Source organism: Lytechinus pictus, chromosome 11 (assembly GCF_037042905.1).
Source record: "Lytechinus pictus isolate F3 Inbred chromosome 11, Lp3.0, whole genome shotgun sequence".
NCBI lineage: Eukaryota > Metazoa > Echinodermata > Echinoidea > Temnopleuroida > Toxopneustidae > Lytechinus > Lytechinus pictus.
Genome location: NC_087255.1, coordinates 18610943 through 18628276, shown reverse-complemented (window position 1 = coordinate 18628276; position 17334 = coordinate 18610943). Strand labels below are relative to the sequence as shown.

The 17334-nt window shown below is 36.3% G+C and overlaps 1 protein-coding gene across 1 annotated transcript in view; it reads right to left on the bottom strand.

The window, feature by feature from the left end:
* Window positions 1-3059: 3059 nt before the first annotated feature.
* Window positions 3060-17334, bottom strand: part of LOC129271918 (zinc finger protein GLIS3-like) — a 33295-nt gene continuing 19020 nt past the window's right edge. Inside the window, exons 3-6 of the mRNA XM_064106915.1 lie at window positions 10213-10323; window positions 7397-7565; window positions 6730-6874; window positions 3060-6050 (exon numbers count right to left, since the gene is read on the bottom strand). Of these exons, the coding sequence (XP_063962985.1) occupies window positions 5906-6050; window positions 6730-6874; window positions 7397-7565; window positions 10213-10323 (570 nt within the window). The 3' untranslated portion in view covers window positions 3060-5905. The remainder of the gene's footprint in view (window positions 6051-6729; window positions 6875-7396; window positions 7566-10212; window positions 10324-17334) is intronic.

Here is a 17334-nt window from a genome sequence, read left to right as displayed (position 1 = left end):
AAAGTAGACACACAAAGTCACCCAATAGTAAAGTCACCAAGGGGGAAATGCAGGGTGCTACATAACTTTTTAGAAGCACTTGCCCTGTCGGGCAAGTAAATTTTTTTAAATAGTTGGAATATAGTTGCCCAAAAATCTATTTCACTTGCCCGAAAAAATCCTTGAAAAAAAAGTTTGACCTCTTCAAACAAAAATATTGCGGTTTTATAAACCTTTGACCCTTTTTTCTCCCTTTTGACATGAACTGATGTACCTTGTTCTTGCATTTTTTTTACAAAGTGATTTTATCTTGCCCACTATGACCAAGTTTAGGTTCGATAAATAATATTGACCCTAATTTTGGTAATTCTACTGTGAGAATTTTGCCTGCCCGAATCGGGCAAGAACTTTTGGTCTTTACTTCAAAACACTTGCCCGACTTTAACTTTTACTTGCCCCGGGCAATCGGGCAGGTGCTTATGTAGCACCCTGGGGCACCCCTCTATATTTGGAGAGTCACCAAATAAACACACATTAGACCTAGTAATGTGGCTAAATAGGAGAAAGCAGTCACCTGGCCCCCTCTACTTTAAAATTGGCTCAAGTGTGCACCCTCTTATTCAAAATCTTGGATCCGCCAGTGTTTGATGGTCCATTCTGAATGCAAAAACGTTTAAGAATTTGTAAAGCCTTTGGGGTTTTTATGGATGGTGCAATGATGCACATGGAACATTTCTTTTCTTTATTTTTCATTCTATACAATACTGGTTATAGAAACAACCAACTGAAAACTATGAAAATTCATTATAAAACAGCATGCTTGCTCATTTTAAAATGTCAATGCTTTATCTGTTAGTAACTAGAGCATAACATAAAACTAAAATACACTATCAACTAAAGCAATCGGCACGAGGATAAACTCTGAACTTCATGAATAATTTGTGGCACAAAACACCCACGTAATGCTCTTATACAAAATTTTGTCTGCACAGAAATATCTCAGCAGCAAAAAACATAAATAACCGTAGCAAATATCTACAACAGTGGATTATCATAAAAAGGCTTTGACATTGGAATTCCGTATAGAAAGAGTAATATATCTTTTCTATTATCAAAATTATAAAGGAACCTTTATATCACAAAAGAAGTAGTTATTTAGTGGCATTAATACCAGCAGCTGCAGATAGTAACTACAGTTTTGGCAAAGTGTAAATAAGTATGATGGATGAAAATGTAGTCAAGATCCAGGCATTGAAATAGTGAGAATAATCAGTCGTTATCAAAATATTTTTATTCAGATCAGTATGGAATGCTTTAGAAAGATAATATATGAATTTGATCAGATTGAATTAGAGAAATACAATATTGATGACATTCAATGAAAATATCAAAGTATCATAAATTCCTACATTCCAAAGGGCATTGACATGGCAATGATACTCTTTATCCTATTTACATTATAAGGTTAAGGTTAAGTACAATATTAGTTTTCAAAATCAAAATCTAAGAATTCAAAAAGTAAATATTATACAATTCATAGATTCTGATGAGATTTTACATTTTCTCAGAATTCGCCAATCAACTTCCATCAAATATTATCATTTTTTGTAAAATTCTTTTGATAGCTGACTGACTGACTCTCCCTGTTGTGTAGAATCACATTACATAACTCGATGACTACTGAATTTTGTTATTCCCATAGGCTTTGTACAGGGATCGACCGCCTCCAGTAAGCAATTGCTTAAATTGTTTCAATAAGTTGCCCCACTGAAAATGCTCACAAACACACCCAAATGCTAACATTTCTTACGTGAATTTTTCAAAGTGTGTAAATGACACTTCCAAGAAATATCATGTTATTGTTCAGACTAGTAATTTAATCTGTATAAATGGGCCCTGAAGAGGAGAATGCTTGTTTGGTGTAGGAGGACACTTCCTTAAACTCTATCCTGCAGGCCTACATGTATGAAGGCAATTGAACATTTATCAAGTGGTGCACAATTAAGGTTATCACAACCACTCGTGTGAGCATTGTACTCTCTCCCTTTTCAAACACCCCATAATGATTTATCAAAAGGCCAATCAAATGGACAGTTCTTTGGAATCCTTAGCTTTGATGTTTGAGATCCGGGATCTTTCATCATGCACAAAATAAATCCAAGCAAGGGCATTAAAGAAAAAAAGAGAAGCAAGATATATAGGTGTATTTGGGATTTTCCTAATTCACCCCCTTCCCCCTTCCACAATAGAAGAAAAGCTTAAAAACTCCAATTTCCAAACAATTTTGAGAATGCCTTTGATTTATTTTTTTAATTTCTGCATGTCTGGTTTATTTTATTCAAAAGATCTTATTTCAATAATTCATACTTATTAAGCATTTGCCCCCTAATCATATAATTAATCCTTTCGTTTTTTAGGTCTGCTTCCGTCTTTAAAAAAAAAAAAAATCCGGGGGAGGGGGGGGGGGGGTAATAATGAGGCAACTTTCTTTGAATGCATACACAATTAGGGGGTTTTCCCCCATAAATCATTCTTCCTAGGCGGTAGTCTATGGATTAATAGCTCACAATGTCACAGACACTTAGTTGATTAAAAAAATCCTTTTAACTGAATATATCCTTGTTCATTGATAATAATTAATAGAGCAGTACTGTATACGTATAATCACTGAACAGTACATATTAACTTTCCACTCCGTTGAATGAACATTTGTACATGCCAATCACTTTATTAATGTTTCAATAATTTTTAAAGGAACATATAGAATAAAGGTTTGAAGAGACGATTGTATGGGCGTGTGAGCAATCGCTCACCTTCAATGACAGTCATTGAGAAAATGTTGACCGAACTTGCTGATGACTTGATGAAGTAAGCCATATCAATTGTTTCAAAGGATGAAAATAGCTGTATTAAACAAATATTATATTAGTCCCTCTTCGGTAGCCGATCATGACTTATAGGCCCGTATTCTGAAGTCAGGTTTAACTTAGACCATGGTCTAACTCCGTGTTAAAATTATGGGGGGGCCAAAAATTATGTTTATATTGTATATTTCTTATGTTACTATTTTGTTTCCATTTGCTGTCATAACGAAGGAAAATACTTCAGTTACCATTCCCAGACAATTATGAACAATTTAGGTGTCATATGAGTTAACAGATTGGATGTGTACTATTAGGGGTTTGTGCCCCAATTGGCTCCCCATCGTTAAAACCACAACTTTAAACCCAAGTTCAGAATACTGGCCATATTCTACAAATGATTTTCTCTCGGCCTTAAAAGATCACCAGACCGACTGATTTCAGTAAAAAAAATATGAAGCAGCTGGAGTTTTATTTGCTATTAGTTTAATATGCAACAAAAGAATCCATTTGGAAATGTATCCAATTCAAGGAGGTCAAGAATACTCTGGTTCAACTATCTTTGCTTGAAAAAAAACTTTAGTGCCCCAAAATCAACTGATCGGAACACATCAAATATCCCTTAGCATATTTGCCTAGTAATTGTTGCTCAAGAAAGGAATAATGGTTAGCAAATAGGATTGAATTGATACATAGGTCTATATTTACTTTACAGACATCACAAGAAATAATGAACCAACAGGGACCATTTGCCAAGGACAAATAATAATGGATATATTTGACTTTCTTCGTCAGAGCTCTTTCATATTAATAAGCAAGCATGGTAGTTACCAGGGGAAAAAAACATGAGGGCTGGGCCCCCAAAATGCTTAAAAGATCTCTGGAAACTACAAAAATGAGACCTGGAAAATCCCCACTCATTGCAATGTTAAAGCTTATCCAATGATGCAGATTGAGGCAATTTTGCAGTGGTATATTTTTTTTCTAATGCATCTCAAGATTATCTAATTAATTATTTTGGCACCCTTTTCAGTATTCCCTTTTTTAACGTGCAATATTTTGTGTAAGAGTATATATATATTTTATTTATGTCTTGGGAGCGGCATGTGTGGGGGCTCATGCCTTCGGGCAACAGTGATGGATTTCGCTTTTGTGCCCCCTGACCCACATGCCGTTCCCGCATTTCTTTGCATGTTCATGTACTGTAATTTTTTTATTCTAATGTAATGTGTATGTACTTTTATATTGGTCAAATAAATAATAATAATAATAATAAGAAGCTGTGAAAAGTATTTCCTGAAAAAAAAAAAAAATTTGCCTGGTAGTTACCATATAAGTCTTTTGCTATATCTTGAACAGAGTTTTTCATAATTTTCCAACCGTTACTTGCATTTTTTATTAGATAATTCATACGTATTCAGAGTTTGAAACTGTGTGAAGAGTTGCATATTTCTAAGACGGTAATTGATATAAGCATATTATTCAAGTCATTAATCTAACTATCAATCTATCTATCTGTCTGTCTGTCTGTCCGTCTGTCCATCCATCTGTCTGGTCTGTCTATCTATATATAAATGATGGCCATTTTCTGTTCCATATTCTACATGGCTCTACTGGTAAAATGGTAATCTTGTACTTGACTTCACTAAAATACTGGGAAATACCTTGACATGACCAAACCCCAGTGCATTTTACGAAGACAAACCTATTCAAATGTACAAGTTCATTTTTTCTCTCACTGTACAATGCTTCTCTTTATCTAATTGTTAAACAAACCTGACACTAAAATATTATCTATGCTAGTTGAACAAGGCATACATCTTTCATTTATAGGACAATCACAAAGAGTCCTTTTGTCGATCACAGGTCCAGGACATACAATACACAACAAAAAAGGATTACAACCCAAAAGCCCCCTTTTTCATCTTTCTTTCACATGATATTTTCCAACGACAAAGAAATTGTCAGATTCCCTTTTATGATGCTTGATTAATGAAGGGGCAATTTGTCACCTCGATCAGACATGACTTCATCCCCGTTTTTTATATTCTTCGTTCGATCTTTAATGTCCTTCGCGCCCGTTTCATAATCCTTTTGTTGCAGGCTTGAAGGGTGGGATGGTTTTGATACTGTCGCGTGCACCAAATCCAGACATGTTCTCTCACTTTTGTCATAAAATGTAAAGATTTGGAGGGCTATTTTTCATCTTTCTGTCTTGAACTGACGTTGGATGGCCCCAGGTTTCTGCTGTGTTTTTCTTCCAGCAGCCTCTCCTTCACGACGGTGACAATGGCACCTGTTGTTAGATACGTCACACCCTTTTGAGAGAAGAATGCACTGTATAGGATTGCTGCAGTGATGAATCGCTGGTAGATCCAGCCCGAGACCTCTACGAAACAAGCATGAATGCTCCAAACAAAAGCATCTTGGACAGACAGATGAACAATGGTTGTGACGTTAGACTTTACGATTATCATTTCTTGATTTGATAAGCGCGGGGTTGTAAAAAATGGTAGTAAAACTTGTCACTTATGGAAAATCGAGGTGTACCACATTTAGATATCTTTTGGTACAAGCTTGTAACCTGTACAAACATTACAAATTGTATTACCTGTCTTTTATGTTTGAAAGACTTCTGGCCACAGCTCTTCTCTTTGTATTTGCTCATAGACCTAAATGTCTACCCTCTTGTCATTGTCCTTCTGCTTCAAAAGCTGGTAGTTCATGGCTAATGTCTCTTTTTCAGAATTCATATTTGGTATTAACTCTGAAACTTACATTTATTGATCATTCATCATTTCCAGCACTATCAATGTCATCTCTCCTACCACCACAGCCACTGGTACCACTCTTGTAATATCCACCACCACATCATCACCAACACCACCACCAGTGGCGGAACTAGCCGCATTAAACTTAAAAGTTTGGATGGGCCCACCATGATGCACAAACAACTGGACCCCAAAATGGTATTGGGTCTACCCCAGCTCGATCCGATCAAAAACTGACCACCACTACCACCATTACCACCACACCCGCTGCCACGCCTACTACCACACCCTTCCCTACCACTTACCTGGGGAATGTATTGCAGGGGGTCTTGGTTTAAGGGGAATGTTGTTGAATCCCTGAAGTATCCTCCGTGGGGGCAGGGCAGGGGGGAACGTTCTTCTCGACGTAAGCATCGGAGGCTGAGGAGGAAACGATCGCCTAGAGTTTGGAAAACGAGGATAAAAATTTCATGAAAGTGATGATTGTTCTCTATATAATTGTAACTGACATACATACTTTAAACATTGACTGTGGATTATTGAACCAGCATTTTCTAGATCACATATGACATTTCTAAAACCAAATCATTATCTATATTTTTTCCAGAAGGTTATTACAGAGCTTAACAAAAATAGACAACTGATACTACGAAAAGGTCTGAATAGCAGTAAGCAATGTTGGAATTAAATCTTTTACTTTTCCTGGATTGTAAAATTAATAGTGTGCACAGTAATCATTTAATGCATCAGATATAAAGATATGGCTCAATAAGCTTCTGAGCTATAACATCTGAGAGGGAATTCCATGTTCATTCCAAATATGGTAAAAAATTATGATTTGGGCAAAGAGAAAAAAGAAACAGATGTAAAAAAAAAGTATACATGAGGTATTCAAGTGTCATATACTTTCACTCATAAGTCGTGAGCCGATTATCCAAATTCATTTTAATTTAAATAAATGCCATTATTCAAAACCTCAGGAAAGCATGAAATATGTACGTTGTTTTTTTTTCAGTTATGAAAATGTTTACATCGATGTGCTGCCATTAGATTTAGGCGATGTAACACAAATGGAGCAAGTTCATAACATTGGCCTCCTACAGATTTAGTCTTTGTACCTTTCTTGTGCTGTATCTAACGACTGCGTTGTTGGTAAGTTGTGCGGACTTCCCTGCATGTTGTGCACGGGTGAGGCGTGATTGCTATAGTTTGATGCCCCCGTTGCAGTACCGCTTCTACTGGAATGACCGCTGGAGTACATACCTGAATAAGGTTGAGATGGTAGTAAGAGTAATGAGAGGTTATTAATTAATGTTTACTATCATCATCATCACCATAATAATCATCATCTTCTTCATAAATCATCATCATCTTCATCACCATCATCATCTTCATCATAAATCTTCGTAAATCATCATCATCATCATCCCCATCATCACTTTTGTCACCATCAACATCATCACCACCACTACCATCATCACAATCATTATCGTCACCACCACCATCCTCCTCCTCATCATCATCATCATCGCCATCATCATCATCATCATCATCACAATCACCATCATCATCATCATCATCATCACAATCACCATCATCACCATCACTATCATCATAATCATCACCATCATCATCATCATCATCATCATCATCATCACCATCATCATCATCATCATCATCATCATCATCATCATCACCACCATCATCATCATCACCATCATCATCATCATCAATACCATCATCATTTCTGACTTCCTAGAAGATTTCATGCAACATCTTTCTTACCAGGGTACATATCTGAAGAGGTGCCATGCATGGATGAGTGAGGTGATCTTCCTAAACCACTGTCGCTGAGCTCCAGAGGACTGTCACCGTGGCTTAGAGGATGAAGCGGTTGAATCGTCAAACACTCCCCAAGAATGTCACCATGGATGTACTCATCCCTTGTCCGGAGCTATAGAATTAATAATCATAAATTCAGTAAATCACAGTTCAGAGTTCAAAGTGAACTGCAGCTAATATAATTTAGATGTACATTGAAGTTAGTCAGTCATTTAGGTTTTAAATCTGGTTTAGTTCCCAACTACGGGGGTGGTCAGATTGATTTATTTGCAATTGGTCTAATGCCATTTTGACTAATTACCAACTCGTCTACTATCACTTGGTCTATCATCAATTCGTCCACTATTCACATGGTCTAATTGCAATTTCGTCCACTCACCATTTTTTCTAATAACCAGTTGGTCCAACAGCCATTTAGTCCATAAACCATTTGGTCTAATTGGATAAGTGTTAATTGGGCGAAATGAATGAAAAGAATATGGGTATCAGACCAAATGGTTATTAAACGAGATGGTAATAGACAAACTGGTGATTAGATGAAGTGATGATTGGACCAAATGGTTATTGGACCAATTGGTTGTTAGACAAAATGTTGATGGACAGAATGGCATTAGACTAAATTAATGAAGGTACTGTAAGTGGACAAGTTGGCAGTGGACGAATTGGCAATTTACCGTCGGATTCACTTCGCAGTCAAAGAGATCACCCTCACCCCTCCCTCCACTTTACTCTATTCAGTGCATCCTCCTCCATCAACCCAACCCTCCTACTCTCCTCCACCACTTGCTTCTTTCCATGTCTTCTTAGGTCAACTTCATACCAAATCCTACACAGAGGATATTTTAGGTCCCAACTGTCCATTGTCACCTATTCGCTCAAATTCATATTCAAAGTTCACCCTTATATCAAGATTAGATTCATGGAACTCAGTGACATCAAATGCAAATGTATAGTCATTCTTTTTTATTTTCAACTGAAGAATGACTGAAGAATTATATTAATAGCAGTCACGTGTGGAATGACTGAAAACAATTCATGACATTACAACAATTTGGGTGACGATCTAGACCTACTGTTGCAATTAGCACTGGCACAGATTCAAGCAACAAACTTATTGTTCGGGGGGAGGGTGATCTATTGTGCCCCCCCCCCCCCACTTGAATAGCAGAACATCACATATTTACGCCTGTGGCCATTCGTAATGTTAGCAGTATCTTGAACTTTATTTTTAGTTTCTTAGAAATCATGGTATAACAAAGTCTCCATTATTTGATTGCTCCTCATATATAATTTCCAATTATGGGGCCTGCATAAAACCCAAACAACATTCTCAGTTTAATACGAACTTCTCTTTTTTTTCATGGTACTTGGTAGACAAATCTCAGCATCCCTGATCACAGATTGCTAAAATAGGTCAAGCGATACATGCATGGCACATGACCTTCTATTCATGCTAAGAGTTTCAAAATATCAACCTGAATGCTTTCAAATATTGAGTTTGATAAGAGGGATCCACTTTCAAGAACTCTCTCTCGGCGGGGTCCAACCCGGGGTCGAAAACTCACGCAAACTGGTTTCTTCCTCAAGAAGATAATGTGATTTTCACTTCCAGTTCCTTCATGTTACACATCCCAAGGACACCTTACTTATCCTCTTATCCAAGGTGTTAAGAGGTCATGTAAGGTCACCACTTCTAAATTGATCACACTTCCATTTTTTCCCCTAGATATATAACTCTACTTCATGTCTCTTTGTTTTCCATGATCTATTTTCCACTCTAACACAAGTAGAAAATGCGCAAGAGCTGGTGAATAATTAACCCGTCGTGCACGGGAGCTCGGTTCGGAATATTGGATAAAAATGTAGATTTCCTTGGGGTGGGTTTATATTAGTAACAGTATTTAGTATGACCGAAAGAATGTTTGATTCAACTGTTAAAATCAAGGCCACTTAAGACAAACCCAAAGAGCGTCTTTTGCAGGCATCCCACAATCCCTCATTCCTTCTTTATTTCATCCAGCAGCGAAGCGGTTTCCTATTCTCTTCCACATTTTCATAACAATGCGAGAATTTCCAGGGTGAGGTGCTCAAAAGCAACTGGAAACAAAAGGAATTTTTGGCAAAGATCTACTTTGAGCATTTCTGCAGACACAGCATTTTAATTTGAGTTACTATGGATATTGGAACACAAGCTACTAACAAGGAGCAATTTCATTGGTAGAACTCTAGGCTTTCGTGAAACAAGGTCAAAGCAAAAACGGCAGCTTTAAATTAAAAAAAAAAAATATTATTTATCTGCAATAGTTCCGGATTTGGACCAAGAAGCTAAAAATGTTCTCAAAGCTTCTTAAGTCTTCATATAATTCTGAACCTACACTGTACCTTCATCTTAGCAGGGTACCTCTCGCATTGTCACGCATCTGGCATTGTCCTATACAATTTAGTCACAACGTGAGATTAATATCTTCTAAGAAATAGAGCTATATTTTGACACATTCGTGTTAGGTATAACTGATCATATTTCTATTATTATTATACAGATAAATTTCAAGAAATCAAGGCACTGGTATTCCAGTCCAGTGTTTTGAATAGTTTTCAAAATGGTGCTCATTAATATCCCATGAAGGACCATTCAAATGCTAATAAGATATAAGATGTAATGGATATGATTCTCAGAGTCAATGATTTCAATTTTTCTCAGGAAAAGAAGAGATTGTTGGTTTTGCTCCCCCCCCCCCTGATACACCCAGTATACTAACCTTTTTTCTTGCTTGTTGTTCCTTTGCAGCGTGAGCTTTGACATGTTTTCTCAGTGAACTAGGGTCGGTATATCTCTTCGTACACCCAGGAATTTGACAGGCGTACGGTTTCTTTAAAAGAAGAAGTAAAATGAGACAAGAATAAAATATAATAAATAAACTGATCTAGATAGAGCACACTTATCCATAAAACATGATGCTAATTGAGTATTGAAAAATAATTACCAGTATTTGGAAGAAAACCATACCTAAAATAATCATATTGCTAAAAAATACATTTCTAAAACAATCATCCGCAGAAAGTCACCCGGTCTTTGCTTTTTCTTGTTTTCTATAATGCTGTTATAATGGACTTTACTGTAATTGTTTAACAGTTCAAACAAGTGAAACAACCATGCTTAATTTATTGAAGATGAAATATTAAAAAGTATACTGTTGCTTAGGATTTTAAACACTTTGTACAATGTATGTGAACTGTTAAACAACTAAGCAAAAGCTCATACAGAAAACAGCATTTTATGACAATTTCAAACAACATTTTAACTGCACAAGATATCAAATCAAACTAAACTTCGACGTAAATTATCCCCAAGACAGAGGATAGAAATGTCAGAGATCTGATTTAACCATTATCATCATTTTGTCACAACCTCCCACTAAACAGGTCAAGTAGCTGTTATCAATCTCAATTTGTGGCACGTGCCCCTTGTACAATGGGTTTCACAGGCCTTCTCCCCTCAAAGTTGTGGTAAATTGCCAATTCGTCCACTCACCAAATGGTCTGCTTTCATTTAGTCTTATGCCATTCCATCCATCAACATTTGGTCCAATAACCATTTGGTCCAATCATCACTTCGTCTAATCACCAGTTCGTCTATGACCATTTCGTTTCATAACCAGTTGGTCTAATATTCGTTTTTATTTTCATTCATTTTGCCCAATTAACACTTAATAGACCAAATAGAATATGGACTAAATGGCTATTGGACCAACTGGTTATTAGATGAAATGGTGAGTGGATGAAATGGCAATTAGACAATGTGGATACTAGATGAACTGAGGGTAAACCAAATAATAGTAGACGAGTTGGCAATTGGACGAATTGGCATTGGACCAAATGAAAATAAACCAAAGTTGTCATAGCACCTTAGCCAGGGTGCTACATAATTTTGCATTTGCCCTGTTGGGCAAGTAAATTTTTTAATAGTTGGAATATACTTGCCCAAAATCTTTTTTCACTTGCCCGAAAAAATCCTTGAGAAAAAAAAGTTTTACCTCTTCATAAGAAAGTATTGCGGTTTTATAAACCATTGACCCTTTTTTCTCTTTTGACATGAACTGATGTACCTTGCTATTGCATTTCTTTTTCCAAAGTGATTTTATCTTGCCCGCCATGACCAAATTTAGGGTCGATAAATCGTATCGACCCTAATTTTGGTCATTATACTCTGAGAATTTTGCTTGCCCAATTCAGGCAAGTAGTGTTGGTCTATACTTCAAAGCACTTGCTCGACTTGCCCTGGGCAAGTGCTTATGTAGCACCCTGCCTTAGCTTTTTTCTTCATGGTCAAACAATCGATTATTCTTGTATTGTGATAGACAACATCCCTGTGAAAACCAATTGAATGCCAATAGGTGCTTTCAAAGTGACTGGATAACCAAAATACCCTTAAATCTATGCGAACTTCTTCATGCCCGCAAATACCTGATAATTATTTTTCACATTCATTAACACCCGAACGAGACCCTGATACAGTATGGGAATGAACAATATGGCACTATAAAACTTGTTATCATGACACATTTGCAATAATTGTTTAAAGCTACTGAAAGCATCAATTTGATTGGCTGATGGTAAACCTGATATAGAACTTGTGTATTTCATTTATGATGACAAGTCTTTATAAAATGGGAACCAGATTTCTGATTTTATCATTATCCTGATTTTGTCACAACCTCCCACTAAACAGGTCAAGTAGATGTCACATGCTTGTCTACCTTGTCTAATATCATTCAAATAACTCCTGATAACTACTTCTACTTGCAGTATCAAGAATATGGAGTTTTTCATATATGAAACGGTACAATCTTTATTCTTGAGTAATAAATTAATACTTCTTCATCACTTTATCAATCAAGGTTATCAAGCTATGGTATAACTCTATCAATTGGGGGTATTTAATTATATTTCAAACCAAGGTTAGTTACAGTATAATAGGAATTCCACAAAATTCCCACTGACCCACATTCATATGACGCTGATCATGGGTAATAGCACAATTTAACTGAACAGCCAGTGCTAATTGAATATGAATACATTAAAGGGATGGTCCGGGCTGAAAGTATTTATTTGAAGTTTAGCAATATTTTTTTAAAACAGTCGTCATGAATATGCATTAGGTGGGTTGATGATGTCACATCCCCACTTCTTCTTTTGTATTTTATTATATGAAATTAGGTTTATTCAATTGTTTTCCTCCAAGAACTAGAAAAATTGGATTGACAACTGATTTAGTGGATCAGATATTTATTGCTGCAACTTATTTCATTATAAGGGAGACATATTATTCACACAAGTATGAAATAATGAAAAAAATATGATTTTATGTAATAACATAAGAAAATGGAAAGTGGAGATGTGACAGCATCAGCCCACCTAATGAATATTCATGATGACTGTTTTCACAAAATATTGCTAAACTTTAAATTTCAATAACTTTATTATTTTAAATCCGATTTTGATAAAATTTTCGGCACTTTGCTCAGTGAATTCTACTCTATGTATTAAGATATAAGTATTTTCAGCCCGGACCATTCCTTTAAGAAATGGTACAGTTCAAGGAGTCATTCACTCATATTCATGTTGTTTGCTGTCAAGGCACATTGGCTATAGTGAATGAAATCCAATCGAAGAATAAAGGTCTATACGACAAAACGTGACCACTCTTTCATCAAGATAGCGAAAGATAACAATCTCTTTCCCGGTGATTGCTTTGTATCTTTAAGAGAACGGTGGGGAGGAGTTTCGTGTTTCCATGACGACGGCAGCTCGCAGACAAGGCATAACATTCGGATGTATTCACATTGAGCCATGTGACACCATGCTTGGACAGTTTGCCAAAGTTTGTTATCAGAGCGATAAAAATTGGATTCCTTGTGTTAACCTGTTGGGCTATTGTGGATTCACAATGCCCGGCACTGCAAACAATAACTAAATAGTCTATATATTTCTAAAATGTGAATCAAACCTTCATACTCAAAAGGACTAAATCCTAGTTCACCTATTTATTTGAAACTCTGAATTAAAAATGAGGTGATCAGATACACCGTCATCATAAGCCCAATAGCCCATTACTATAGATAATGTCTTACAGATGGAGCAAAACCCTGAAAAGAAAACAAGTTATATGCTTTTCACACTGCATTTCCTTAACCCCATACTATCCTTAACCCCGGACTATCCTTAACCCCATACTATCTTTTTTTCGATTCACACTGTCTTTCTTAACCCCATACTATTTGCTTAGCCGGGGTTAACGCCTTAAACCCGGGCAATCATTTTACCACACAGAGCGCAAATAACGTGCAATTTCGACTACTGTGATTGGCTAATGCTTAGCCCAACTTTTCCTTAGCCGTGTTTCGTTTCACACTGCATCTCTTAGCACCGCAATTGTGGTGCTAGCACCACAATAAGCCAGCTCACCCTGCTTTTTTGCAGGGCCAGATAGTACCGTACTATTTACCGTGCTAGCCCACTTTGCTAAAACGTAGTGTGAAAACAAAGTGGGCTAAGCTTAACCCCGGGAAATTGGTGGGGCTAAGACCCCCCCTTAGCCCCATCAATTTTCCTGGGGTTAAGGGGAAAAAGTGCAGTGTGAAAAGCATATTACAATATTAGCCTTTTCTGGTTAAAATGTTTCATGTGTATTGGAAATGCCCCCCCCCCCCAAAAAAAAAAAAGGTTATGTTTCTGGAGTTCATGCATATATTCGCTGCAGTATGGGTATCTTTTCCGCCACATTATTCTGGATTTTCATCTGATCTGAAATTCCTCAATAAGGGGAATGATTTATAAGGTTTATAAATGAAAATACAGAATGAGGGGCATTTTCAAACTCGTCATACAGTGCAAGCAGTAACAAAGTTTAGTGCCACCCCCCCCCCCGCAATGGATAATAGCTCAATGATGTATATTTAAAAAAAAGATTTTATGAATTACCGAAGTGACAATGTCAGTCTTTTCTTACAGCATATCTGTGGTGCCAAACGAGAAATCCTTGCACAAGGCATACCAGTGGGTTAGGCCTGGGATTTGTATTGATAGTATAAACCTTCACTTATTGTTTGATTCTTATGCTTTGGTTATGTTTTTTTAATGAAGATGTTGAAATAAATTCAATTCAATCACTTGCACCATTTCAAACCGTTCAGAACGAGTCGCCATGGGGATGAATGGCTGTGATCATGTGATGTCACACTTCTGTAATTCACAGTTCCCGATTAAATATTTGCTCATGATCATGGGGAGCGAGTCACAAACATCTTCAATTTCAGTTTATGATGATAGGACAGCTTCATAATGATTTCTTGACAAAAATTTAACATGATTTTATGTCACACTTCTGTAATTCACAGTTCCCGATTAAATATTTGCTCATGATCATGGGGAGCGAGTCACAAACATCTTCAATTTCAGGTTATGATGATAGGACAGCTTCATAATGATTTCTTGACAAAAATTTAACATGATTTTAATGAAACCAAAATGACATGCGATGACGAATTGTATTTGAGAACTACGCAGGGTGACAAAACCCATACAAAGAAGAAAAGTATTTAGTCTAGATATCAATGTATCATTTGGATATTTTTTCTTCTGTAGACATTATTCAAAATGAACATTGTGGGAGGTACATAGGTACATACGAATGTTTTTTTTTAATTCTGTCTTTCTACGTAATGTTTTAAAGTCCGACGGTCTTTCACGCAGTATTTATGTCTATACCTCTCAATATTCCTTGTACTGCTGCCTGAATCATTTCATGCTGAATTTTGCACTTTTATGAACAATGACTTTGTTTTTCACCTAGTAGATTTCAATGTTTTGGCATCATTGGCAAGGCATTAATCTACATTTGCCATCCTCCACCCAGGTGAAGTAAATGGGCCATTGTAGGAAGGGATTCCTTGAATGCTCAAGCGTCCGATCACGGTTGCTGTGCTAAAGCCGGGGTAATAGTATGCAGGGCTTAGAAATATTGCATTAAGCGCCATATAAATGTTGCATATTAATATTATTCTCAATGTTTTAAGAGGAAAATCTAGAATATAGACCTAACAGATCAAATAACCAATTTCATGGCAAATAAAAGTTATCAACCTTGTATGTACCTTCGATATGACAGATTGACTACAATGCAAGGAGGGTGCCAGTCCTCATTGGGATGTAGCTAGGAATTCCAGTGAGTGATGCAACATCAAATACTAGCTAATGTTTGTACCATTTTGCTTCATCTAATCTAAGGTTTATTTGTAGAATTTGTTTATATTTGTAACTTTTTACAAGAGTACAGGAGAATTGTTGTATTATCAAAGTAATTGCATTAGGGTACACATGTACCGAATCTACACTTTCTGTATCGCATTCGATAGATAATCAATTAAAGGAGTTATCAGAGCAAATCAATTTTCAGACCCTTAATTTATGCTTAAAAAATCAACTAGGGTATAACCAGTGCCAAAGTTGAACAAGATCATCATTATGCTACTAAGCTCCTTATTTGACTATGAAATTAACTTGACAGCTACATAAAAATTACCGGTAATTATTTCTATTTCCCAAACATTACAGTATATGAAAATGTAAAATTATGATAAATGGACTTGTAATAGGTACATCGCTGACAGGGAAACTTGGAGCTGGCATATGGAACGCAAGATGGCAGAAACCATTGAAACACGGACTACAATTTTATTTTTTTACCTTCATTGAGATTTGAGAGAATCCAATATTTATGTTTTCATCATAGAAATGATTGTGCCTTTCATGAACACATCTGTTACCCATCTAAGAACATTTGACCCAGGGCTTAGTTATGATGAATTCATCATCCGCAAAATCCATATTGGTTTCAATTGCAGCAGCTAAGTGCTTGCAGATTATTCTCATTCCCCCTCCCCCCCATCCATCCAAAGATCTTTAGCATTCAGGAAAACTTGCAAAATGCAATCAAAGAATGAATGTAAACACTCAACTTTCTATTTTCTTTAAAAAAATGATTCAAAGTTTGCAGTTGTATTTGCAACCATAATGTCTCATGCTATATGTAAATCATCTGTGTGATTACAACTTTTTTTTGTTTCTTAAGAACCTTGCTAGACATGGTATTCAATCAAGAACTGCTTTTATCCTAATGAACATTATGATATCCTCAATTTATCATCATAATCATGTTGTAATGTTTTGTGCAAAATGTTATTCCTATGTAAAGGCCTATGCCCATTGTATGAGTAATATTATCATGTGAGCAAAACAAATTTCCTTTGATAAATCTAATTGGACTGATATCCTGAAATTTTGGTCTGAATATACATGAAAATTTCGTCCAAACAACAAGCATATTACTGCTTCTAGTCTACCATTGTTACTTTTATACTGTTAATTAAGAATTACTTGTAACATATAAGAGACATTGAAAGAGCTTACAAAATGCAAAAAAGAAATGTCACCATGGAATCAATGCAGAGCTCAAGAGCGAATAGTGGGCAACTAAATTTTCAATCATATTACTAAATACACTTGATTGGAAAATCCCTGCTTTCATTGGTCAAATAATTGAGATAAATGGACAAAATAGGTCAAATCTCTCACCTAATCTGAGCCAGGCGAAAGGTTTGGCCAGGTTAGATTTATAACTGTCAAGATTCAAACTAGCCGCTCATAGGGGCTAATGTGTTGATTTTCGCCTCCATCTAGATCGGTTCGTATCATGAGGGTGACATGACAGAACCTCTAATCATATGAGTGAATTTTTTTCCCCTTTCTGTAATGCTCTAGTTGGTGCCTGGTCTTGACCTGGCCCAAACCTGGTGCTTCTTTAAAAAAAAGAAGAAACATTT